The 27,385-nt window shown below is 40.0% G+C and overlaps 1 protein-coding gene across 1 annotated transcript in view; it reads left to right on the top strand.

Annotated features, from left to right (window-relative positions):
- Positions 1 to 27,151, top strand: part of SLC16A10 (solute carrier family 16 member 10) — a 145,020-nt gene extending 117,869 nt beyond the window's left edge. Inside the window, exons 4-6 of the mRNA XM_039467503.2 lie at positions 9,718 to 9,861; positions 18,771 to 18,999; positions 26,144 to 27,151. Of these exons, the coding sequence (XP_039323437.1) occupies positions 9,718 to 9,861; positions 18,771 to 18,999; positions 26,144 to 26,376 (606 nt within the window). The 3' untranslated portion in view covers positions 26,377 to 27,151. The remainder of the gene's footprint in view (positions 1 to 9,717; positions 9,862 to 18,770; positions 19,000 to 26,143) is intronic.
- The last annotated feature ends 234 nt before the right edge of the window (positions 27,152 to 27,385 follow it).

Here is a 27,385-nt window from a genome sequence, read left to right as displayed (position 1 = left end):
TGATTTAAATAATGCTTTCTGAATATATCCTTTTCTGTTTTAAAATGAAGCTGTATTAGGTTCTTGTGTCGCTATAAAGAAATACCCAAGGTTGGATGATTTACAAAGAAAAGAGGTCTAATTGGCTTATGACTCTGCAGGCTGTATAGGAAGCATGGCCCCAGCATCTGCTCAGTTTCTGGTGAGCCCTCAGGGAGCTTTTACTCATGGCAAAAGCAGAGTGGGAGCAGCAGGTCACTTGGTGAGATTGGGAGCAAGAGTGTGGGCGGAAAGCTGCCACACTCTTAAACCACCCAATCTCTGGTGAACTCAAGCAAGAACTCACTTACCACCAGGGGGCTGCTGCTAAACCATTTGTGATGGATCCACCCCCAAAATCAAGTCACTTCCTACTAGGTCCCATCTCCAACATTGGGAATTACATTTCAACATGAGATATGGAGGGAACAAACATCCAAACCATATCAGAAGCCCATCTTAGGTTGGGCACGGTGGCTCACGCCTGCAATCGCAGCACTTTGGGAGGCTGAGGCAGGTAGATCACTTGAGGTCAGGAGTTTGAGACCAGTATGGGCAACGTGGTGAAACCGTTTCTCTACTAAAAATACAAAAATTTGCTGGACATGGTGGCACACACCTGTAATCCCAGCTACTTGGGAGACTGAGGCAGGAGACTCTCTTGAACCCAGGAGGCAGAGGTTGCAGTACACTGAGATTCTGCCACTACACTCCAGTCTCAGCAACAGAGCAAAGGCTCCATCTAAAAAAAAAAAGCCTATATTAAAATTCTAAAAATTTAATATCATTTATATATATATAGTACTTTATATATATATATTTTAAAATGTATATATATTTTATTGCATTTTAGGTTTTGGGGTACATGTGAAGAACATGCAAGATTGTTGCATAGGTACATACATGGCAATGTGGTTTGCTTCCTTCCTCCCCATCACCTATATCTGGCATTTCTCCCCATATTATCCCTCCCCAACTCCCTACCCGCTGCTGTCCCTTCCTTACTTCCCCCCACCACAGACCCCAGTGTGTGATGCTCCCCTCCCTGTGTCCATGTGTCCTCATTGTTCAACACCCACCTATGAGTGAGAACATGCGGTGTGTGATTTTCTGTTCTCATGTCAGTTTGCTGAGAATAATGGTTTCCAGGTTCATCCATGTCCCTACAAAGGACACAAACTCATCATTTTTTATGGCTGCATAGTATTCCATGGTGTATATGTGCCACATTTTCACTGTCCAGTCTACCATCAATGGGCATTTGGGTTGGTTCCAAGTCTTTGCTATTGTAAATAGTGCCACAATGAGCATTTGTGTGCATGTGTCCTTATAAAAGAATGATTTATAATCCTTGGGATATATACTCAGTAATAGGATTGCTGGGCCAAATGGAATTTCTATTTCTAGGTCCTTGAGGAATCGCCGCACTGTTTTCCACAATGGTTGAACTAACTTACACTCCCACCAACAGTGTAAAATGTTCCTATTTCTCCACATCCTCTCCAGCATCTGTTGTCTCAGGAATTTTTTAATGATTGCCATTCTAACTGGCGTGAGGTGGTATCTCAATGTAGTTTTGGTTTGCATTTCTCAAATGCCCAGTGATGATGAGCATTTTTTCATATGTTTGTTGGCCTCATATATGTCTTCTTTTGTAAAGTGTCTGTTCATATCCTTCGTCCACTTTTGAATGGGTTTGTTTGTTTATTGTAAATCCGTTTTATTTCTTTGTAGATTCTGGATATCAGCCCTTTGTCAGTTGGGTAGACTGCAGAAATTTTTTCCCATTCTGTTGGTTGCCGATTCACTCTAATGACTGCTTCTTTTGCTGTGCAGAAGCTGTGGAGTTTGATGAGATCCCACTTGTCTATTTTGGCTTTTGTTGCCAATGCTTTTGGTGTTTTGGTCATGAAGTCCTTACCTATGCCTATGTCTTGACTGGTTTTGCCTAGATTTTCTTCTAGGGTTTTTATGGTGTTAGGTCTTATGTTTAAGTCTTTAATCCATCTGGAGTTAATTTTAGTGTAAGGTGTCAGGAAGGGGTCCAGTTTCTGCTTTCTGCACATGGCTAGCCAGTTTTATATCTTCAAAGTGCTCTACTAAGGTACTGGAGTCAGTCAGTTATGCAAGTAGGCTGCCAACTATGGCTGAGCCCTCAGGAGCCATCTTGATGACCAGCATAGACACAGTCTGTTGTGTTCATTCAAACTTGCCAGGAACCAAGGATCTGAGAGAGTGGTAAGTCTGGTGTGCCAAGAATGAAACTTCAAAAAAGAAACTTCAGAATCAAATTTGAATTTAGGCTGGGGACGGTGGCTCATGCCAGTAGTCCCAGCACTTTAGGAGGCCAAGGTGGGCAGATCACCTGAGGTCAGAAGTTTGAGACCAACCTGGGCAACATAGTGAAACCCTGTCCCTACTAAAAGTACAAAATTAGTTGGGCATGGTGGTGCCCATCTGTAATCCCAGCTACTTGGGAGGCTGACACAGGAGAATCACTTGAACCCAGGAGGAGGAGGTTGCAGTGAGCTGAGATCGTGCCATTGCATTCCAGCCTGGGGGACAAGAGTAAAACTCAATCTTTAAAAAAAAAAAAAAAAAAAGATTAAATCTTTCATTGTTGGGGAAGGAACAGAACAATTTTTGAGAACTTGTGAAATATCTGGCACAGAATTTAGAGTCACTAAATAATTTCAAGTTACCTAAAAATCCTAGTGATTTATTTCTATTTTAAGATGAAGTCTACTTTAAACTTCTAAAATGCAGGATTATTTAAAATGGCATCTAAATCCAAGCTGGCTTTGGTTGGTAATTCCTCTAGGACATTTTACTAAATCTTGATTTTATCTAAATGATGCTATGTCATAGATGAACTATTTATTAGTTTTGTTTGTAATCCAGGGAAATTTATTTTTAAAAAAAAGTAGAAATAACAAAGGCTTTTAAATAATTTTTAGAGTTAGAAATGTTTTCAAAATTAGATTCTTTAAACAATCAGCCCTCTCTTCCTTCTGAACTCTTCTTTTTTCTGTCCTTTGGTAGCTAATAAATAATCTGCACTCCAGAAACTTCTTTTTTCCTAGTTCTTTTTCATGCTTAACAGCGCCATGCATGATTATCCATACCATGGAAACCCATCTTAATGAAATGGAAAGATCAGCTGCTTAAAAAAAACAAACAGAACCAACCACTCATACCTCCTACAGTCCTGTTAGGCTAAAGGTCTGCGCTCCACCTGATCAGCTGCTGAGGAGGCAGTAGGTACCTGTACCACAGTTTAGCCACAACAGAAATATCATTAAAAAATAGACACTGGGCTACCAAAAGATTCAGTCCTAAAAATATTGGCAAGCAAAGAAATTTTTCCTTTCAAGTACATCTTAGTGATACCTTAGTCTCAAGGCACAGTCGATCAGATTAAACAAGCTAAAATGACATTTTGATGCTGGTCTAATCAATGAATATCTATCAACGACCAGGAAGTTTTATTTCCGTGTTTTCTGGTGTAAAGGGATTAATTTTCGGTACTCAAATCTATGGAGTTAGTTTTCTTCCACCTTTAATCACCTCACTCGGCTTGCTCATGTGCGGTGCTCATGCAGAACTTCCTAAGGGAAGGCCCCACTTGTTTTAATTTACTTCCTCTAGCAAAAGCAGAGCTAGGGGAAACACAATCTTTTTAAAAAAGAAAGAAAGAAAACATAAACTGTCTCATTTCATTCAGAAGACTTCTGTTCATCCGACTTTTAAGTCAAAGGGTAGTGTTAAGTTTTAATTTGCAACAAACTCAGATTATCCATTAACCCACTCTTGCAGGCTCTCTCCTCCCTTTCAGATATATATCTATTTTTTAAAGGGGCCAGGCTTTTTGAGTTTACCTTTCGAAAAAGTGTATTTAGGCAGAATGGTCTTCTAGAGTTATGGAATAGCTTTTCAAATGTTGGAGGGATATATTTTTTTAAATTATTCCAAAGTGCATGTTAATGAGAAGCAACAAGCTGAAATCGCCCATCTCTGGTATTAACAGCAGTGAGTAAACGTACTCTGAACTTAGTGTTCGTATTGGAAAGTAGGAAGTCGAATCAGTTTGAATTCCATCATCGCTGTAAATACTATGTAGCATTTATTATCCCATATTTTGATGTACATGTAAATGTAAAACATTTAGGTCCCCTCCCTCCCCCAAAGACTTTATTCTCCTAGAGATAAAATAAGTGTACAGGCGTACCTATTGTCCACTCCTTTCAGTTTGATGATGTGTATCTGATGAGGAAGGACAGAGATGAGAGAATCAAAATCATTACAAACCAGTACAGGTGATGAGTGGATTATTGAAATCTTATCTCCCAAAGAGCATAGCTAACTGCTACAGCAGTGGATGAGAAGTACTGGGTGGTGTGGAGGGATTGTTTTGCTCGGTTCTGCCTAGAAGACAGTTGTAGTTATTTTAGTCCCACAGGCTGCACTGCTCCCCTGGGCCTGTTTTTGCCCTGCTTTCCTGGCCTCTGTAATGGGGCCTTTGTTAGCACTTTGTAGTTTGACGTCAGTCAGCTGTCACTCCGAGTCCTCTGTCAGAAATAAAGTTACTTTTGTTTGAAGAGTCTCCAGTAATCCCCCTTCTTTTTAAACTATGATTCCCCCAAAAACATATAGTCTAACTTGTGTGCCCCAGTATTTTATCATATTTAATAATATCCATAAACCTTACATAAAAGACATTAAACAAAAAGTACTCACCCCCTTAAAAGGAGGAAGATAATGACCATCAAGTCATGGCCAAAGTACACAATCTTAGGAAACAGTGTAGTAGGTAATGATTGGACCTTTTTCATCAACGGCATTGGCATCCTTGCTTTGCAGGTGTGTTCCACCACTGGGTTTCAGAGGTTTCTGTAAATAAAGTGATTTGGGGTTCCTGCTATTGGGCATTCTTCTATCATGAAACAGTTTGGTGATGAGAAGCTTGAGTGTCTAATGCATGTGTGTCAGCTTTATTGGAGCTGCTTTTGTACTGTGGCCACCCATTTAACTTCCTCTGTGGTTGATATCTCAGAGCTAGAGGACTCTGCCTTAACTTCTTCATCAGAACACGATCTGATATCTCCAAGTATCTTGCACTGTGACGCCCCTGTAAGAGAGAGGTGGAAGACAAAAAAAAAGAAAAGAAAAAAAGCAAAACACAAACAGAGACAGGTGGAGAGGAGAGAGGCCAGGGCTGAGTTCCAGTGAGATAAACACTTTCTTACATTACTGCCTGAGACCTCTCAAACAACAGGATCTGCCTGTGGACTCTAGTGAGGGGAGAGGAACCTGCCTTCAGTTGGGTAGTCAGAAACAGTTTTCCAGGGCTAGGTGTGGAGGCTCATGCCTATAATTCCAGCACTTTGGGAGGTCAAGGCCAGAGGATTGCTTGAGCCTAGGAGTTTGAGACTAGCCTGGGCAACCTAACAAGACCACATCTCTACAGAAGTGATTTGAAAATTAGCTGGGTGTGGTGGCATGTACCTGTGGTCCCAGCTACTTGGGAGGCTGAGGTGGGAGGATTGCTTAAGCCCAGGAGGCTGCAGTGAGCTATGATCGTGCCAGTGCACTCCAGCCTGGGCAAGAGTGAAACTCTGTCTCTAAAAGCAAAAATGTTTCAGGCACAGGCAGTGCTGAAGACATCAGTTAGCAAGGTTTTGTTAATCCCCTGGAAGTGTGCAGCCCAGAATTAAACAGATGTTTAAGAACATAAATAAAATATGAATTCCTGACACTTAATACATTTAGATAAAGTCTAACTTATCTTTAAAGTTAACTTTAAACAACTGCTCTACGACTTAATATATCCCCTGTGTAGACAGTGGTCTCTAGTATAAGCTTTGGTTTAAAAAATAAATTAGGTTAAGTATGAAAACACCTCTTCAACATTTTCATATCTCTACAAGTGTTTATTAGAAATAATCCACTTTGTCCTGTATTCACTTTCTGCTGATCTAAAGTACATGCCAGTCTCTAGAGGATGACAGATAGGCAGAAATTTGTAAAACAGCAGCAGTTATGGATGGTCCAGCCTGCAAGTAGAACATCCCAGACCTCTTGGGTACTGCTGTCTCAGGGAGAAGGATCTAGCATTTCTATTCCCTCATGTACCAACCAAATAAACTTTTTTAGTTTGCAGATTTTGGTGGGAACAGGGAGGGAGTAGTAGAAGCTGAAGTTCTTGCTTTATTTAAATAATCATGACAGTAACAAAATTCGGTTAAATAAATACCCCTTCTGGGCTGGGCGTGGTGGCTCATGCCTGTAATCCCAGCATGTTGGGAGGTTGAGGCAGTCAGATTACTTGAGGTCAGGAGTTTGAGACCAGCCTGGCCAACATGGTGAAATATCATCTCTACTAAAAATATAAAAATTAGCCAAGTGTGGTGGCACACACCTATAATCCCAGTTACTCGGGAGGCTGAGGCAGGAGAATCACTTGAACCAGAGAGGTGGAGGTTGCAGTAAGCCAAGAGCAAGCCACTGCACTCCAGCCTGGGCGACAGAGTGAAACGCCCATCTCAAATTAAAAAATAATAAATAAAATAATAACGCCCCTTCTAGTTGAAGAACTAAGTTCCCACTTAAGCATAATTTGGGCTTACGCAGCTTATCTTCTTTCAAAATACCTCAAACGTTTCACCTTATTATTCCTTTTAAGGATTACAAAGTAGAAGTGGGGTGGGGAATAAACCACTAATAAAGAATAATAGCCATTTGACAGACAGGTGTTCTTAGTTTCATTTTTTAAAGTGCTTGGTAGATTCAGTCTTTTATGAATACTAAGGAATGTCCCTTATTTTTGTTTGTTTGAGACAGGTTCATTTTGAACCCAAACTGGTGTTCTCAGGGAGCATAGATTAGAGGGCAGAGATTTAGAAGTGAGGGCCCAAGCAAGAAGCACTGCTGTTGGAAGGCTGCTGTAGTGGTCCTCGTGGGGAGTGAGAAGAACGGAACTAAAATGCCATGAGGAACATGGGCCAAAGGAAGCAAGTCTGAGAGATTTAGAAGGTAAATCATTAAGATTCAGCAGCGACTCTTGGATTTGAAGAGGGAAAGGGAATCATCTAGGGTAGCTGTCAGTTGCTACCACAGATAGTTGGGCCAACCATAGCGTATTGACTGAAATAGGGGCAGGCAATTTGTGAGGGGAATTGAGCTCAGCACGGGGCATGTTGACTTCGGATATGTCTAATTTTACAGGAAGTGTCTACTTAAGAGAATGTGTATAGACACTAGCAAGGGCTGGGTAGGAACACGTAATACCTAAGGTGCCAAATGAAAACTCTTGGCAATAACAAGAAGTTAGAAAGCTAAAGAGGGTAGAAGACGCAGCAGAAATGTAGATGGGTAAGAACATCTTGGCATGTCTAAGTGACATTGTGAATAAACCTGTCCTACTGGGCCAGATGGGATTAGGGCTGAGATCAAAGCAGGTCTAATGCAGTTTGCAGACACGTTTTGTTTGGCTTTTGCAGGGCTGGATCACACAGTGTCCTGAATTTAAATTAGGTGCCAACATTTCCACACAAAATCCAGACTTCTGACTTTTCTTTTAAATAAAAGGGGTCCTGGGGGTAGATTTGGCAACACTGGTAGTCCTATATGATAACAATCGACTGAAGTATATGTCCTTTCTCTCCAAGGAACCTGTTTTACTTTTTTATGTTATTTTGTTGGGCCGTTAGATATTTGAATTTTCTGCTGTTTTGTGCGTGTTGCTGTTTGTTTGTTTTTTTAGCCAGGTTTATAAGTCAGATGAATTTTCTGCTTCTGAGTCAAAGATCAGTAGGGAACAAAGGTGCAAAGGTAGATTAGCAACAGGTTACGGAGGATTTTGAGTGCCAAATGAAGGAGTGTAAATGTAGGCAGTGGGCCACCTTTGAATAAGGAATTGATGAGATTAAAGCCATATTTAGGAGGATTATTCTGGACCAGTATGAAAATACAGAAATTAGGGAGAACAGTTACTAGTTTTGAAAGAGAAGAGAGAAAGGAGATGGTGTTGGGATACATAAATGGACTTTTACAGTGCAAAATGGGAAGTGTTTTATAGTGATATCATCTAGAAAAGCTATTCAGTGCCACATAAGGCACTATATGGGCAGTTGTATTCGGTGGGAAATTTGCTTGCAGACTTCCAGAACTGAAACCAATGTGTTGTGTGGGGACAGTGAGTGTTGGGTATTATGGAAAGGTCAAACAAAATATGCTTACATGGCCCACAGGTCACTGTAGTCTCTGTTCTAAGTATACTGTAAATGGAGAAATGTCCTTTTAAAAAAAAGGCTAAAATTAATATCTGATTGTTATTAACTGTTTGCCAAACACTGTTCTAAGCTCTTTACACAGACATTTTATTTAATCCTCACAACCAATTTCTGAAGTAGGTACTACTGCAATTTCCATTTTATAGACAAAGAAACTAAAACCCTAGAGGTTAGGAACTTACCCAAATTCACAAGGCTGATAAGGACGGAACCAGGATTTGAATGCAAGCAGTCTGCCTCTCCAGAGGTTTATCGTTTAACTGCTATGTTAAGCTGCCCTTGCATCTTTATCTGTTCTAATGCTACACAAATAGGCAACTTTACAGGTAGAGAACCTTATGCTTTCATTCTGGAAGCTCTGTTATAACTTATTTCAGGGGTGTCAGTTTGGTTCAGGTCCTCCTAGAAAACCTGAAACTCCATAATTGACCCTTGAACTGTCTCTTAGGGAGCAGATAAGTCCTTGGGTGACCTTGAGAGAACAATTAAGTTCAAATGTCTATTCTCTTCCATTAGCTAATGGCTCAGTGTTAGCTTATAATTACATGCTTCTAACCCTTTGTTGAAAAATAACTCTTATAAAAATGCTTTTTTTCTTTTTTGAGATGGAGTCTTGCTCTGTTGCTCAGGCTGAAGTGCAGTTGCATGATCTCAGCTCACTGCAACTTCTGCCTCCTGGGTTCAAGGGATTCTCCTATCTCCGCCTCCCGAGTAGCTGGGATTACAGGCACGTGCTACCACACCTGGCCAATTTTTGTATTTTTTGTAGAGATTTGATTTCACCATATTGGCCAGGCTGGTCTCGAACTCCTGACCTTGTGATCTGCCCACCTTGGCCTCCCAAAGTACTGGGATCACAGGCATGAGCCACTGCACCCAGCCATAAAAATGCTTTTTTAAGATGAAAGCTAAAACATGCTCAATTTTTTTTCATATGTTGTCATGAAAAATTATCATAGGACAAATTTTTTTTTTTTTTTTTTGAGACTGAGTTTCACTCTTGTTTCCCAGGCTGGTGTGCAATTGTGCGGTCTCAGCTCACCGCAACCTCCACCTCCTGGGTTCAAGCAATTCTCCTGCCTCAGCCTCCTGAGTAGCTGGGATTACAGGCACGCGCCACCATGCCCAGCTAATGTTTTGTATTTTTAGTAGAGATGGGGTTTCACCATGTTGACCAGGATGGTCTCTATCTCTTGACCTCATGATCCACCTGCCTCGGCCTCCCAAAGTGCTGGGATTACAAGCCTGAGCCACTGCGCCTGGCCTGACAAATTTTATAGATATTCGAATTTGGAAAAAGTTGTGAGCCCATAACATTGCAGAGAAGCAAATGCATTTGATGCAAAGCCTCACACTTGTCAAGTTTTTCTACTATACTTAGTGTGGTTTCTTTCTCTTTGGCCTACAGATGAAACATGTAAATGAAAGATTTCAAGATAAAAAAAATAAAGAGATTGTTCTCACATGCATTGGCATCACTTCAGGAGTTGGACGACTGCTCTTTGGCCGGATTGCAGATTATGTGCCTGGTGTGAAGAAGGTTTATCTACAGGTACTTTTTTACACTTTTTTTTCCCCCTACAAAAAATTATTCTCATCACCTGATGGCTTATTAAATGTGCTTACATGCTTCAGTTCTTGTATAAAAATGAGAAATATTTTCTACAACATAACTCCTATAGGCAGTTTTTCAAGGACAAAATCAGTTATGAGTCTGTGTTTTAAACATGAGAAATTGGCAATGAAACAACAATTGCTTTGTTTGGTCATGGAACTCCACCAAACCAGAATGGTTTTCATCCATTGCTTTTCTAAGAAGAATGTTTTTTGGTGTAGTTCTCATGTCATGTGCAGATCCTGTGCCTTCTGGGTGTCTTATGAAATTTGGTCATGTGTGTGACTTTTGAACTTCTTTAGGGCAAATTGCCTCCTGGTGTTTTGGGTTGAGCATAAACAAATGCTGATTCCAAGATCATTACTGACAATCAACAGAACAGGGATTGAAGTGACTCCTTCTTGCGACACACTGTTAAATGCTGAAGAGTTAAGTGAAACATGGTCTGTGCCCTCAGCTAGTGGCTAATGGTCTCATAGGAGAAGATAAAACAGTGTTGCAGCACAGTGGAATAATGGGTTTGCTAGATGGGTGCCATGGCAACACCGGGCACTGTGCATCTGAGTCACTAGTGAGGGTCTGAGCAGAGTTACAGAGGTGAGGACCAAGTATGTGGAAAAGGAAAACAGAGAAGCATGCACCGAGCAGAGACAAACACATGGAAAAGCTGTGGAGGTGTGACATGGGAGGATATATCTGGGAAACCGAATGTTTGAATGGAATAAAGGAAGAATAGTGGATGGATTGGTTGGGGAGATAGACAGGAAGCAGCTTGGGAAGGGCCATTATGTACATGAACTCTATCCTGAAATCTTCAAGGAGCTATTAAAGGATTTTAAGCCAGAGAGTGACATAAGTTGGGGAAGCAGGTGGTTGGTGTTTTTTGTTTTTTGAGACAAGGTTTCACTCTGTTACCCAGGAGTACAGTGGTGCCATTATGGCTCACTGCAGCCTCGACCTCCTGGGCTCAGCCCTCCTGGGCTCCCACCTCAAACTCCTGAGTAACTGTGACTACAGGTGCATGCCACCACACCTGGCTAATTTTTCTATTTTTTTGTAGTAATAGGCTTTCACTGTCTTTCCCAGGCTGGTCTCAAACTCTTGGACTCAAACAATCCACTCATTTTGGCTTCCCAAAGTGCAGGGATTATAGGTGTAAGCCATGCCCAGGCTGAGCTGTGTTTTATAAAGATCAATCTCAGCCATGTGTGGTGGCTCATGCCTGTAATCCCAGCACTTTGGGAGGCCGAGGTGGGCAGAGCACCTGAGGCCAGGAGTTTGAGATTAGACATGGCAAAACCCCATCTCTACTAAAAATACAAAAATTAGCCAGGTGTAGTGGCACATTCCTGTAATCCCAGCTACTCAGGTGGCTGAGGCAGGAGAATCACTTGAACCTGGGAGGCAGAAGTTACAGTGAGCCAAGATTGTGCCACTGCACTCCAGCCTGGGTGACACAGCAAGACTCCATCTCTCGGGGGCAGGGTGGGGAAATGAATCTGGTAACTGTAACGGGTGGAATAGAATGGAGGAGGGGGTAAGAGTTGAGATAGTCACAAAAGACCACATACAAATGAATAATTTCATTTATATGAAGTGTCCAGAATAGTCATCTCTGTCTCTTTCCATAGAGAAAGAAGGTAGATTTGTGGTTATAGGGGCTGGGAGAAGGAGGGAATGGGGAGTAACTGCTTTGTGGGGGTAATGAAAATGTTATAAAATTAGATAGTGATGATGGTTGTACAATATTGTGAATATACTAAAACTCACTGAATTGTACACTTTAAATGGGTGAATTTAATAGGATGTGAATTATATCTCAATAAAGCTATTTTTTGAAAAGGCTGGGCATGGCGACTCATGTCTGTAATCTCAACACTTTAGGAGGCTGAAGCAGGAGGATCACTTCAGGCCAGTTTGAGATAATCCTGGAATCATAGTGAGACCCCATCTCTAAAAAAAAAAAAAAAAAAAAAAAAAAAACGTTTTTAAGTTAGCCAGGCATGGTGGCACACACCTGTAGTCTTAGCTATGCAGGAGGCTGAGGCAGGAGGATCGCTTGAGCCTAGGGCTTTGAGGTTACAAAGGAGTATGATCATGCCACTGCACTCCAGCCTAGGTGACAGAGCGACACCTTGTCTCTAAAATCTAGAAAAAAAGAGATGAGGCCCAGAGACTAGTTGGAAACTATATTAAGGTAGTCTAGGGGTCTATACAGGAAGAACCAAGGCAGAGATATTGAGATCAAATGGAATAAGCTAGGGACATAGAGAATGAGAATTTGATGAAGCCACTTACACTGGATCTGAGATTTGTGACTCAGGGAATGGAGTGGATGGTTTTGCTATCTTATCAAGATCAATATTCAGTAGATCTAAGTATGATGATGAATTTTTTTTAATTGAAAAAAATTTTTTCACCCAACCTACTTGCCTCTGCTCCAACAATGAGTTTATTTTTGCCATGTTAAGTTTGTGATACCTGTAGGAAAGCCAAGTTGAGTTTAGAGCTCATGGAGGAGTCTGGATAAGAGGCCTGTGGGTTAAAAGCCCTGAGAGTTTGGCATTGATGGGCTACTGAAGTCAGTGGAGGACTAGGGAGATTGAAAGGGAGTGGCCAGAGAGGCAGGGGAGAAAATCAGGGACGAGAGTGTTTCTCGGGGCAGGAGTGGTCAACAGTGCCAGTAGCTAGTGACAAAGAGGCTGAAAGGTTTTATTCGAATTTAGAAGAGGGAGGCTATGAGCGACCTTACAGAGAATGGTTTCAGTGGATGGCAGGTACAGAAAATTGATTGTGATCATTTTCACAAATGGAGATATAGACAACTTTGTCCAAATGCTTGGCTGTGGAAGGAAGGTAAAGGCGAGCCACAAGGGGGGGCCTTAGGATTTGGGGATTAAGCCTGTCGAATTATATTATCCATGAGAGGCAGTATTTGAGCAGGGCCTTGAAAAAGAGGTTAAATTTGGACACAGGAAAATTATTGCAAAAGGCATTACAGATAAAATTAACTTCCATTAATTGACTTGATAACAGTCAACTATTTATTGAGGATTTTCATGTGCCAGACAATGAACTGAGTGCTCTCCATGTGTCATCTCGTTGATCCTTGCCTCAGCCCTCTAAGAGAGGAGGTACCATTGTTATTTCCACTTAGAGATGTGAACACTGAGGAACAGAGAGGCTACCTCAGCGTGGGTGTCAGTGTGTATAGAGGTCCAGGCAGTCACAGACAGCCTGGTCACACAGCTAGAAGGAAGTGAAGGCAGTTGGTAATGTGCTACTTTTAAAAATGTATTTATTGGCTGGGTGCAGTGGCTCACGCCTGTAATCCCAGCACTTTGGGGGCCCAAGGCAGGTGGATCACCTGAGGTCAGGAGTTCGAGACCAACCTGACCAATATGGTGAAACGCCATCTCTAAAATAAATAATAAATACATAAATAAATAAAAAAATGTATTTATTGTATCACAATCACTTTGTCAATATCTCACTGTAGACATCCTCATCTAGCAGTCTTGTTCTCCAGTGTCAAGGGAGCCCTCTAACGGACATTTGTTGCACTACAGACTTTCAGCTTTCATTCATTCAAAAACTTGAGTGACTCCTGTGCCCCAAGCACCAGCTCAGATGCTGTTAGGGTGATGCAAACAAGACAGACACGGTCCCTGAGTTCCTAAAGCCAGACTGAAGCAGGAAGATGCCAAATGTGTTTGGAAACCCAAGAAGACGGGGAGAGTGGCATGGGAAGAGACTGGGAAATTCGAGTGGGCCAGATTAGACCGAGCCTTGAAAGCCAAGATGAAGAGACTTTGCTTTCAGAGTAGTGGACTTTTGTTGAAGGATGTAGGTCTAATTTTACATTTTTAAAGTCACTATGGTTGTTCTGTGTGTGGAGGATGGATTACAGGGGGAAACGAGTGTAAGAGGGGAGGAAGACCCATTAGGAGATCAGTACAGGGTCCAGGTGAGAGATGATAGACTATGGTGCTGTAATAGGTAAAGTCATGATATATTTTATACATCAGCATTTTATTCCAAAACAATTTTTGAATGTCCTCTTCCCCTAGATAGGGCAGACAGATCATCTGCAATATTTTTGGAACACATTTTAAAACTTGTTTCTAGAAATTTACAAAAGAAAATATAGCCTTTCTTAGCTTGTCCCATGTTGGTCTGCAGTTACACAGCAGTAAGTTAAAAGTTAGCGTTGTGGGTTTAGTTTGTGGTGGACCAACAGAACTCTGTTGCCAAATGTTTTCTGTCCTGGATGCCTAATCAGAGGCTCTGAAAGTCTGGAGACTTTATATTGACTAAACTTTAGGAACGTCAATTAGATGTCCATCTCCAAGATACCTTCTTATTCAGGTGCAGCTCATTATTTCCTCTTGAGCTATACTTGAGATTCTTGAGAAAAACCTGAACTGACATTTGTCTAGCAATGCTCTCCTTGAGATAGCAATAGGAAAGGTAAGAACAAAAGGAATCTTTTGTTCTCATGTACATACACTAACTCACAGAAGGTGACTTCTTCTGTAGCCTGTGCTATTATAGCAAATATTATATTTATGTATTTATGATATATGACCTATTTCCTTAAAGAAAACAAAAGCAATATAGACATGTAAACTGTCACCCACTTATTATCAGTGCCACAGCCTAGGAGAAAATAAGGAGGCTGTGTATCTCTTATTTGAATCTAACAAGAGCTGCTGTGTTTGAGGGCAAGTTTTAAAAGATTTATGTAATACTAAATGTATTCGTCTTTCACACTGAATCCCAGCATCACCAGATCAGTATTTGATGCCTGGATTAATATTTATTTTGGTGAGGGCTGAAGCACGGAATCTGTTTTAAGTGTAGTTTGCCAGATGTCGGCACGAGCTCCTTGTGGCTCAGGCATCCCTGCATATGAGGAATAGGTATGTTCTCACCAGCCTCACCCTCTTACCTCCAAATTTAGCCAGATTCTAGGTAGTAGCATCTCCTGGGAAGGAGCATCACTACAGTAGCTACAAATAAGGTGAAAGAAGCAAATTATTTTTCTGAGAAGTACGAATAGATGTATCAATTTCTATAAACACAAGTCTTAAAATGAAAAAAATTATATTTAAATAACTACATAAATCATTGTCTAATTTTAAAAAATATAACAATATAGTTTGAATAGAGAAAAGGACAACTGGCAGTCGGGGAAGTATAAAGAAATAATATGCTCAGAATATATAGCAATAAGTTAGAAACTTTTACATAAATAATTTTTTACAAAACTGACCAAAGAAGAAAAATTTGAAGAGGCCAAGTTCCAGGACTCATGTTACATAAATTGTTCTAAAATAACATTAGTACTTAAGCAAAGTTGAAAAGTTAACAAAGCTAAGTACTGTACTAGGCTTTCAACATTAACTAAGTATTAAAATTCTACAGAGCTGGTTTTCTTATCTTTAAAGAAATTTGTTGGCAAGCGGCTCTGGTGTTCAAAAAAGGAAATGTGTACTGACCAAAATAGGAAAAGAATATGAAGCACATTAAAAGAAAAATATATATATTCCTGAAAACCTTGTATAATTACAGTGGCATGGTTGGGAATGTTTGGTCTGTAGTTTTAACAATTAAATCCATTGAATCTGGCCCCTTACCATCCTGAAGTTTTATTCTAGATTCCTGGAGTTTGTGATTATAGATATGTTTCTAATATTTAAGTAAGTTTCTATGTTTATCTCCTTTTGTGTTTGTACATAGAATAAAAATGTTTCTACTGTTAAGAATATTAAGATTGACACAGTGGCTCATGCCTGTAATCCTACACTTTGGGAGACCAAAGCAGGTAGTTTGAGCCCAGGAGTTCAAGATTGGCTTGGGCAACATAGTAAAACCCATCTCTACAAAACATAAAAAATTAGCTGGGCATGGTGGTATGTCCTAGTTACTTGGGTGACTGAAGTGTGAGGGTCACTTTGAGCCCAGGAGTCTGAGGCTGCAGCGAGTTGTGATCACACTACTGCATTCCAGCCTGGGCAACAAAGTGACACCTGTTTCAAATATAAAAAATAAAAAATTGGGGTTTATCTACTTAGATTTTCAATAAAAATTACTACTTAAATCTTTATGTACTTGTTAATTTCAAACCCCTTTCTACATTTTATCTTTAGATCTCTTTTTGTCTCAATAAATGGGAAGCATAAGGAAGTCTTTTTACTTGCTCAAGGTCATAGGGAGCTTAGAAGCTGATCATGTCCCTTTAAGCCCCAGCTCTTTCCAACCTGCTGGGCTGTAAGCCTGGCAATTACTGCTAAGCAGTTATGCTTGTGCTGTCATGGAAGTTGTGTTGAAGAGGATATTATATTTAATTAGCAAATACAAATCAGAAGAATAGGGAGATTTTGTTCTTTAGAAGTGCCAGTGTGAAGTGCTTGGCTTATTTTTCAAATGGCCAACTCGCAATCTTAAACTAACCATAATTTTACTGTAAGATCATATTTTAGTGATTGAAGAAAAAATGTACCAACTATATGATATGATGGTGTCAAAAAGAACTAACCCAATATGAAACATTTTTCAAGAGCGTGTTTCCTATTTTGGTGTCAGTGGACCACTTGTGTTAAAGTTGTGAAAACCAACACACCTGAATTCCACCCAGAACTCACACTCTGCACCTTCAGAGCCCCTCAAATTGTGAGTGGCTGTCCTGAGGTGTACTACCAACCTCCAGCATCCGTAGGTCCGTAGGTGTGCTAGTGGAGCCTAGGAGAAACAGAATAGATGAAGACAGTGATGCATGCAGCTATTTTCTCTGGTCTCTCTTTCCTCCCCAGCCTCACTGTCATTGGGAGGCACCCTTAGGCACAGTTCTGTTCACTGCCTGCTGCTGCCTACTTGGACCATGGGTTCCAGGATGGCTCCATCTTCTGTGCTTTGGGCACATTACTTAACCTCTCCCAGCATCACTATCTTCATCAGTAAAATAGAGACAACATTAGTAACCACCTCATAAAGTTGTTATGAGGCTCACCAGTGAGATAATCAATCTAACGTGCTTACAACAATGCTTGACACTTAGTAAATACTAAATAAATGATAGTTGCTATAATATGCATGCTTAAAAAAAAAAACCTGATGCTTTTAAAAACATTTTTTCTGCTGACTAGTAAACTGTTCAGTTTTAACAAGTTCTGTGCCTTAAAAAAATGTATTGAATTGACTGTTTTCTCCTTTTTTGTGCCCACCATGCTTTGTTTTTATTTCCTTTTTTTTGCGTCATTTTATTTATTTTATTATTATTTTTTGAGACAGAGTCTTGCTCTGTTGTCCAGGCTGGAGTGCAGTAGCATGAGCTTGGCTCACTGCAACCTCCATCTCCTGGGCTCAAGCAATTCTTCGGTCTCAGCCTTTCAAGTAGCTGGGATTACAGGCGTGTGCCACCATGACCAGCTAATTTTTTTATTTTTAGTAAAGACGAGGTTTTACCATGTTGACCAGGCTGGTCTCGAACTCCTGACCTCAGGTAATCTGCCTGTCTTGGCCTCCCAAAGTGCCAGGATTATAGGTGTGAGCCACCACGCCTGGCCCATACTTTGAATATATAACTACAGTAGCATATAAACACTTCACTTGTGCTTATTTATTTAAATGTCCATCTTTCCATAACCCAGGGGTAGGAACAAAGTCTTATTCATTGTTGAAATCTCTAGCACATAGCACAGTGCCTACCAAATAGTGGGCACAATCAGGTGTTTGATTCCATTAACTACTCTAATACTGAAATGAAAGTGTTCAATGGCTCAAAATAAATATCATAAGCCTTAACTCTGGGGTGCTTAAATTTATTTGTAATGTCTGCCAGTAAAGTATACATAGTTTTAAAAGTTAAAAAAAATCAATTGTTTGATGAATTTGAGCTGATTGAGCACTGACCAGGTACAGGATCCTTAAACTTCATAAAGACTTTTTTTTTTTTTGAGATAGAATTTCACTCTTGTTGGCCAGGCTGTAGTGTAATGGCATGATCTCAGCTTACTGCAACCTCCGCCTCTCAGCTTCTAGTGATTCTCCAGATTCAGCCACCCCAGTAGCTGGGATTACAGGGACCACCACCACACCCAGCTAATTTTGTATTTTTAGTAGAGACAAGTTTTCTCCATGTCGGTCAGTTGGTCTCAAACTCCCGATCTCAGGTGATCTGCCCACCTAGGCCTTCCAAAGTTCTGGGATTACAGGCACGAGCCACTGTGCCTTGTGAATTTTTTTTTTTTTTTTTTTTTTTTACAGATTCTGAGTTCAAGGGCTGGGAGGGAAAGTAAACACATAAAAAGTTATTTTTGGCTGGGTGCTGTGGCTCATGCCTGTAATCCTAGCACTTTGGGAGGCCAAGGTGGGAGTATCACTTGGGGTCAGGAGTTTGAGACCTGCCTGGTCAAAATGGTGAAATCCCATCTCTACTAAAAATACAAAAATAAGCCAGATATGGTGGTGCTTGCCTGTAGTCCCAGCTGCTTAGGAGGTAGAAACAGGAGAATCGCTTGAAGCCAGGAGGCAGAAGTTATAATGAGCCAAGATCTTACCACTCACTGCACTCCAGCCTGGGTGACAGAGCGAAACTCTGGATTAAAAAAAAAAAAAAAAAAAAAGTTATTTTCTTCTTGTCCCTTAATGGAAATATTGAGAAAGTGCTGGGGGAACTTGAAGGAGATGACTATAGGAGTTGATTATGTATATAAAATCAAAGTGAATGAGGCAGTAGCAGGGGGGAGAACAAGCAATCACTTAGAAGTCCTAAGCATGTTGCATGGTAGTTGTGACATTCACTTTTCCTGAGAGCAGAGCTGACATTATGGTGTCCATCCTAGGTACTCTCCTTCTTCTTCATTGGTCTGATGTCCATGATGATTCCCCTGTGTAGCGTCTTTGGGGCCCTTATTGCTGTGTGTCTCATCATGGGTCTCTTCGATGGATGCTTCATTTCCATTATGGCTCCCATAGCCTTTGAGTTAGTTGGTGCCCAGGATGTCTCCCAAGCAATTGGATTTCTGCTCGGATTCATGTCTATACCCATGACTGTTGGCCCACCCATTGCAGGTAAATATAATGATTCTCCACTAATTATATTACTTCATAGTATTTTCTACTTCAGGTCTTAATTAAGTCTCACTTATATGTGAAACATATTACAGGTTATTGATTACTGGTCTTTTGCTTTTATGTGTGCTTTACTGGCAACATTTTTAATAAGGCTAGTTATAAACGGTATGTCGAAAAAGTTTGCTGAAGAGTCCCTCTTATCATTACTGGTAGCTAAAACACTGAATAAAATATGTAACAGTGGGCCAGGCACAGTGGCTCACACCTGCAATCACAGCACTTTGGGAGGGTAAGGCAGGAGGATCACCTGAGTCCAGGAGCTTGAGACCAAGCCTGGGCAGCATAGTGAGATACTATCTCTACAAAAAATAAAAAAAAAATCAGGAGACCCATCTCACATGCAAAGACTCACATAGACTCAAAATAAAGGGATGGAAGAAGATTTACCAAGCAAATGAAGAGCAAAAAATAGCAGGGGTAGCGATCCTAGTCTCTGATAAAACGAACTTTAAACCAACAAAGATTAAAAGAGACAAAGAAGGACCTTACATAATGCTAAAAGGATCAATGCAACAAGAAGAGCTAACTATCCCAAATATATATGTACCCAATGCAGAAGCACCCAGATACATAAAGCAAGTTCTTAAAGACCTACAAAGAGACTTAGACTCCCACACAATAATAGTGGGAGACTTTAGCACTCCACTGACAATATTGTACAGATCAATGAGACAGAAAGTCAACAAAGATATCCAGGACTTGAATGCAGATTTGGACCAAGTGGACCTAATAGATATTTACAGGACACTCCAACCCAAATCCACAGAATACACATTCTTCTCAGCACCACACTGCACTTACTCCAAAACTGATCACATAATTGGAAGTAAATCACTCCTCAGCAAATGCAAAAGAACAGAAATCATAACAAGCACTCTCTCAGACCACAGTGCAATCAAATTAGAACTCAGGATTAAGAAAAGCACTCAAAACCACACAATCACATGGAAACTGAACAACTTGCTCCTGAATGGTGAATGCATAAACAATGAAATGAAGGCAGAAATAAAAATGTCCTTTGAAACCAACAAGAATGAAGACACAATGTACCAGATCCTATGGGACACATTTAAAGCAGTGTCTAGAGGGAAATTTACAGCAATAAATGCCCACATGAGAAGCAAGGAAAGATCTAAAATTGACACCCTATTATCAAAATTGGAAGAGCTAGAGGAGCAAGATCAAAAAAACTCAAAAGCAAGCAGAAGACAAGAAATAACTAAGATCAGAGCAGCACTGAAGGAGATAGAGACACAAAAACCCCTTCAAAAAATCAATAAATCCAGGAGCTGGTTTTTTGAAAAGATCAACAAAATAGATAGACTACTATCTAGACTAATAAAAAAGAAAAGAGAGAAGAATCAAATAGATGCAATAAAAAACAACAAAGAGGAGATCACCACCAATTCCTCAAAAATACACACTATCATCAGAGATGACTACAAACAACTCTATGCACACAAACCAGTAAATCTGGAAGAAATGGATAAATTACTGGACACTTGCACTCTCCCAAGACTAAGCCAAGAAGTTGAAACCCTGAATAGACCAATAACAAGGGCTGAAGTTGAGGCAGCAATTAATAGCCTACTGACCAAAAAAGTCCAGGTCCAGATGCGTTCACAGCTGAATTCTACCAGACATACAAAGAGGAGCTGGTACCATTCCTGTTAAAACTATTCCAAATAATACAAAAAGAGGGAATCCTCCCTAACTCTTCCTATGAGACCAACATCATCCTGATACCAAAATCAGGCAGAGACACAACTAAAGAAGAAAACTACAGCCAATATCCATGATGAACATTGATGCAAAAATCTTCAATAAAATACAGGCAAACTGAATCCAATAGCACATCAAAAAGCTTATCCACCACGATCAAGTAGTCTTCACCCCAGGGATGCAAGGCTGGTTCAGCATATGCAAATCTAAAAACATAATTCACCACATAAACAGAACCAAAGACAAAACCCACATGATTATCTCAATAGATGCAGAGAAGACCTTCGACAAAACTCAACAGCCCTTTATGCTAAAAACTCTCAATAAACTAGGTATCAATGGTACGTATCTCAAAACAATAAAAGCTATTTACAACAAACCAATAGCCAGTATCATACTGAATGGGCAAAAATTAGAAACATTCCCTTTAAAAGTTGGCACTAGACAAGGATGCCCTCTCTCACCACTCCTATTCAATATAATATTGGAAGTTCTAGCCAGAGCAATCAGGCAAGAAAAAGAAATAAAGGGCATTCAACTAGGAAAAGAAGAAGTCAAATTGTCCCTCTTTGCAGACAACATGATCGTATATTTACAAGACCCCATCATCTCAGCCCAAAACCTCCTTAAGCTGATAAGAAACTTCAGCAAAGTCTCAGGATACAAAATCAATATGCAAAAATCACAAGCATTTCTATACACCAATAACAGACGGAGAGCCAAATCATGAGCAAACTCCCATTTACAATTGCTACAAAGAGAATAAAAATACCTAGGAATACAACTAACAAAGGAGGTAAAAGATCTCTTCAAGAAGAACTACAAACCACTGATCAAGGAAATAAGAGAGGACACAAACAGATGGAGAAGCATTCCATGCTCATGGTTAGGAAGAATCAATATTGTGAAAATGGCCATACTGCCCAAAGTAATTTATAGATTCAATGCTATCCCCATCAAGCTACCATTGACCTTCACAGAACTGGAAAAAAAAAACACTTTAAACTTCATATGAAAAATAAAATTTAAAAGAAAAAGAAGAAATTTAAAAAAGAAAGAAAAAATAAATAAAATAAACTTTATATGAATCCAAAGAGAGCCCACATAGCCAAGACAATCCTAAGAAAAAGAACAAAGCTGGAGGCATCACCCTACCTGAATCCAAACTATACTATAAGGCTACAGTAATCAAAACAGCATGATACTGGAACCAAAACAGAGATATAGACCAAAGAGCAAAACAGAGGCCTCAGAAGCAACACTACACATTTACAACCACCTGATCTTTGATAAACCAGACAAACACAGGCAATGGGGAAAGGATTCCCTGTTTAATAAATGATGTTGGGAAAACTGGCTAGCCATATTCAGGAAGCTGAAACTGGACCCCTTCCTTACACCTTATACAAAAATTAACTCCAGATGGATGAAAGATTTAAACATAAGAACTAACACCATAAAAACCCTAGAAGAAAACCTAGGCAAAACCATTCAGGACATAGGCACAGGCAAGGACTTCATGACTAAAACACTAAAAGCAATGGCAACAAAAGCCAAAATCAACAAATGAGACCTAATTAAACTTAAGAGTTTCTGCACAGCAAGAGACACAATCATTAGGGTAAACCAGCAACCAACAGAATGGGAAAAATTTTCACAATCTACCCATCGGACAAAGGGCTAATATCCAGAATCTACAAAGAACTAAAACAGATTTACAAGAAAAAAACAAACAAACTCATTCAAAAGTGGGCAAAGGATATGAACAGACACTTTTCAAAAGAAGACAAATATGCGGCCAACAAAACTACGAAAAAACGCTCATCATCACTGGTCATTAGAGAAATGCAAATCAAAACCACATTGAGATACCATCTCATGCCAGTTAGAATGGCGATCATTAAAAAATCTGGAGACAACAGATGCTGGAGAGGATGTGGAGAAATAGGAACACTTTTACACTGTTGGTGGGAGTGTAAATTAGTTCAACCATTGTGGAAGACAGTGTGGCGATTCCTCAAGGATCTAGAAATAGAAATTCCATTTGACCCAGCAATCCCATTATTGGGTATATATTGAAAGGATTATAAATCGTTCTATCATAAAGACACATGCACATGTATATTCACTGTGGCACTGTTTACAATAGTAAAGACCTGGAACCAACCCAAATGCCCATCGATGATAGACTGTACAAAAAAATGTGGCACATATACTCCATGAGATACTATGCATCCATTAAAAAAGATGAGCTCGTTTTTTGTAGAGGCATGGATGAACCTAGAAACCATCATTCTCAGCACACTGACACAAGAACAGAAAACCAAACACCACACGTTTTCACTCACAGGCAGATGATGAACAATGAGAACACTTGGGCACAGGGAAGGGAACAACACTCACAGGGCTAGGTGAGCAGGTGGAGGGGAGGGGAGGTGGGGGACAGTGGGGATGGGTGGGGAAAATGGGGAGAGTAACACTGGGAGAAATGCCTGGTGTAGGCAACGGTGGGGTGGGGATGGAGACAGCAAACCACCATGGCATGTATTACCTACGTGACAATCCTGCAGGATGCAGGACGTGCACGTGTACCCCAGAGCCCAAATACAATAAAATAAATAAAAGGAAAAAGAAAAATAACATAGTAGAAAAAACCCAAATGCCCATAAATAGATAATTGGATAAACAAAACGTAGAATATCTACAGTGCAATATTATTCATCCATAAAGAGGAGAACTGATGCTACCAGGTAAATGAACCTCAAGAACCTTACATGAAGTGAAAGAAGCCAAACATAAAAGGTGACAGCTGGGCCTGGCGGCTCACACCTGTAATTCCAGCACTTTGAGAGGCCAAGGCAGGAGGAGCATTTGCGCTCAGGAGTTCCAGACTCACTTGGGCAATATAGCAAGACCTTGTCTCTACTAAAAATTAAAAAAAAAAAATTAGCCTAGCATGGTGGCACATACTAATAGTAGTAGTTCCACCTACTCCAGAAGCCAAGGTGAGAGGGTCTGTTGAGCCTGGGAGATCAAGGCTGCAGAGCTGTGATAGCACCATTCACTCCAGCCTGGGTGACCTGTCTCAAAATAAAATAAAAGATTGTATATCGTCTGATTCATTTCATGTAAAATATACAGAATAGGTAAATGCATACAGATAGAACACAAACTGGTGGTTGCCAGGGTCTGGAGAGAAAGAGGATTGGGAAGTAACTATTTAATTGGGATGAAGTGTCCTTTTGGCATAATGAAAATATTTTGGAACTAAATAGAAGCGGTGGGTGCACAACATTGTGTATGCACTAAGTGCCACTGACTTGTTCACTTTAAAATAGTTGCTAGTTCTAGCTCATGTGAATTCTACCTCTAGAAATTCTCTGAATGGTATTATAAAGATGTCTCATGTTCAGTATTACTTGGATGCCTGTGTGAATTAGTATTAGAAGATTCAATGTAAGTATGATAAAATGTAAATATATGGACTGTCATCTGTGTTTGGCACATGAGGTGATCAGCAAAGGTTGAGCTCAATTCCTTCTCATATCCTGAACTGCATTCCTAGTCATGAATCAAGCAAGCAGACTTACTACCGAGCAGACTAAATACAGTTTAAGTTCAAAAGGTTGTGGTATTCCTACAGGAGAACCCTCCATTCCTTCTTCTCTCCCACAAGTAATATACTATTCACTCTTCTTTATACCCCACAAGCTTAGTTTTACAGTTTCTAAGTCCACGGCAGATTTTATATAAGTGACACTTTAGTAGTAAATAGTTTTGCTACCAGAAGTGACAGTTAACAGCAAGAATAAGGGAGGTAACAGGAAACTTCTAAAGCAAGCAGAACAACAGCACACAGCAACTCGCAGCAGAAAGTCCCTGGCTCGCCAGGAGGCTCTGAAGGCATCATAGTATTAGAGCAACACATCATTATGAGTGTTCATAAGGATGAAGAGTTCAGTTATATATGGAATAGTCTGATTCCCAAGATAGAAAACTTGTATATTTACAGATATTGTCTTTTTTTCTTTTTTTTTTTTCTTTGAGACAGAGTCTCGCTCTGTCACCATGCTGTCACTGGTGCAATCTCCACTCACTGCAACCTCTGCCTCCTGGTTCAAGTGATCCCCTGCCTCAGCCTCCCCAGTAACTGGGACTACAGGCACATGTCACCACGCCCGGCTACTTTTTTGTATTTTAGTAGAGACAGGATTTCGCCATTTGGCCAGGATGGTCTCGATCTCCTGACCTTGTGATCCACCCACTTCAGCCTCCCAAGGTGCTGGGATTACAGGCATGAGCCACTGCACCTGGCCAATATTGTCTGTTTTATATACGTAGAATGGATATACATATTTTTATGTGTTGGTACTTAACTGGACAATCTGTCAGCTATTTATTTAACAAAGTCAGATATTTAGTACAATATGTTCCCTGGACATTTTAGATAACTTAGGTTGTATAATATAAGTTATAAAACTTTTAAAACAAACATGAAGATAACTTTTAAAACCATGAGTCCTGGAATTCTATAGAGAAATTAGAAATGATGAGTACCCTAAATAATAGTTTTTAGAAACAGAACCCAAATATAGAATGCCATTAGTATATTCTTTTATATTTTCTTCCCAGGTACTTAATAAACCTTAGTATCTTTCTAAAATGTATATAACAGCCTAACTTTCATCCAAATTATTAGATTTACAATTTTTCTTATTTTTGAATTATAATTTAAAATAGTTTCATGTTATTTCATGAAAAACAAATAGACCAAAGAGTAGTTTGAAGCTGGGCATGGTGGCTCATGCCCGTAATCCCAGCATTCTGGGAGGCTGAGGTGGGAGGATTGCTTTAGCCAAGGAGCTTGAGACCAGCCTGGGCAACATGACAAAACCCCATCTCTACAAAAAATATAAAAATTAGCCAGGCATGGTAGCATGCACCTGTAGTCGCAGCTACTCAGGAGTGTGAGTGGGGAGGATCAATTGAGCTTGGAAGGTCAAGGCTGCAGTGAGCCATGATTATGCCACTACACTCCAGCCTAGGTGACGCAGTGAGATCCTGTCTCAAAAACAAACAAAAAAAAGCCTATCTATCTTTTCAAGTAGTATCTTGGTGTGAAAATCCAGAGGCCTGTACTTTATGACAAGGCTAAAGATATGAGATCTTTTTCTTCCTATCAAAAAAGGTTTATATTTCAAATCTGTTTCCTAAAATAAAATAAGTCTGATATCTGAGATGTTTGAACCAGTCCTGCTGAGGTGAAATTAGGCTTGAGTAGGCCATGCGTGTGACCGATCTGAGACCCCCTAGAAAGCCACACTTGTTCTCCATTGGTGACAGCTTTTTCCCTTCTCAGGGTTACTTCGTGACAAGCTGGGCTCCTATGATACGGCATTCTACCTCGCTGGAGTCCCTCCCCTTATTGGAGGTGCTGTGCTTTGTTTTATCCCGTGGATCCATAGTAAGAAGCAAAGAGAGGTCAATAAAACCACTGGAAAAGGAAAGACGGAGAAAATGCTGGAGAACCAGAACTCTCTGCTGTCAAGCTCATCCGGAATCTTCAAGAAAGAATCTGACTCTATTATTTAATGTCTTATATACCTCCACCAGACTGGACTTGCTTTCTGAATTTTAAGCAAGTTTCCTTTCCTTTTATACGAATTGCAAATTTAATATTTTTTTAATCACATCCTAGGAATAGCACAATAATTGGGAAATAGAACCCTTATTACTGCAAGAACCACTTTCTGCCACCGAATATCTCTGATGTTGCCATGAGTCTGAGGGCAGAGACTCTGGTATATAAAAACATGTCTGAAAGTTACATTGTGAAAATTTGAAGCTATCTCAGTAAAAAGCAACTTTGGAAACTGTGAAAGCTCTTTAGCTTGTACAAATATTTAAAAATACCTCAAGCTATACTGAAAGGATTGTGGTTTGGTTAGGAGTGGAAATAATTTTGTTTGTTAATGATGTCTTCAGTTCTGGTACCTCTGTTTTACTTTCTTACGCTCTTTGGAAACTTTTTGCAAAATGCAAGCCTGGGTTCTGGATACTACCAGATCTACCTAAACCTCAAGCCTATGTTAAAGTTGCTTTCCTGCTGTTAAATAAGTTATGATATTAAGATATTCTGACTTGCTCCAATGTCAAGGGAGCAGGTGCTAACAATGTGTTCAGAATCAATATGTGAGATGAAAAGGGTCCTCTCCAGGAGAATCCTGAGCTGTTCAAAAATCATTTAAGTTTACGGCATTGTTCCCTTTGCGTTTGCAGTGTGTTTTACTAAAGTAGCCAGAAACACCCACATTTCTGAATTTGTTTAAATTGTACCAATAAAGTAAAACAGAATGCATGAAAGATATTCTGGCAATTGTAACTTAGAATTTTTCTGACTTCTGGATTTGTTGGCACTAGGACCTGATATTTTAAAAAAGTCTTACTGAGCATGTCATCAAGTGGCAGTTACAGGCACAAATTGGTGGAGGCTGGAGGATGTGGTGGGGGGGTGGGAGGAGCAAAACCCTTTATATTTGTGAAGAAAATACCTGTATCTGATAGAAATAATTACTTAAATTAGTTTATGAAATTAATTTGT

The sequence above is a fragment of the Saimiri boliviensis genome, chromosome 4, assembly GCF_048565385.1.
Source record: "Saimiri boliviensis isolate mSaiBol1 chromosome 4, mSaiBol1.pri, whole genome shotgun sequence".
Lineage (NCBI taxonomy): Eukaryota > Metazoa > Chordata > Mammalia > Primates > Cebidae > Saimiri > Saimiri boliviensis.
The sequence above is the reverse complement of the archived record's forward strand: the minus strand, read 5'-3'. Positions and strand labels throughout refer to the sequence as shown.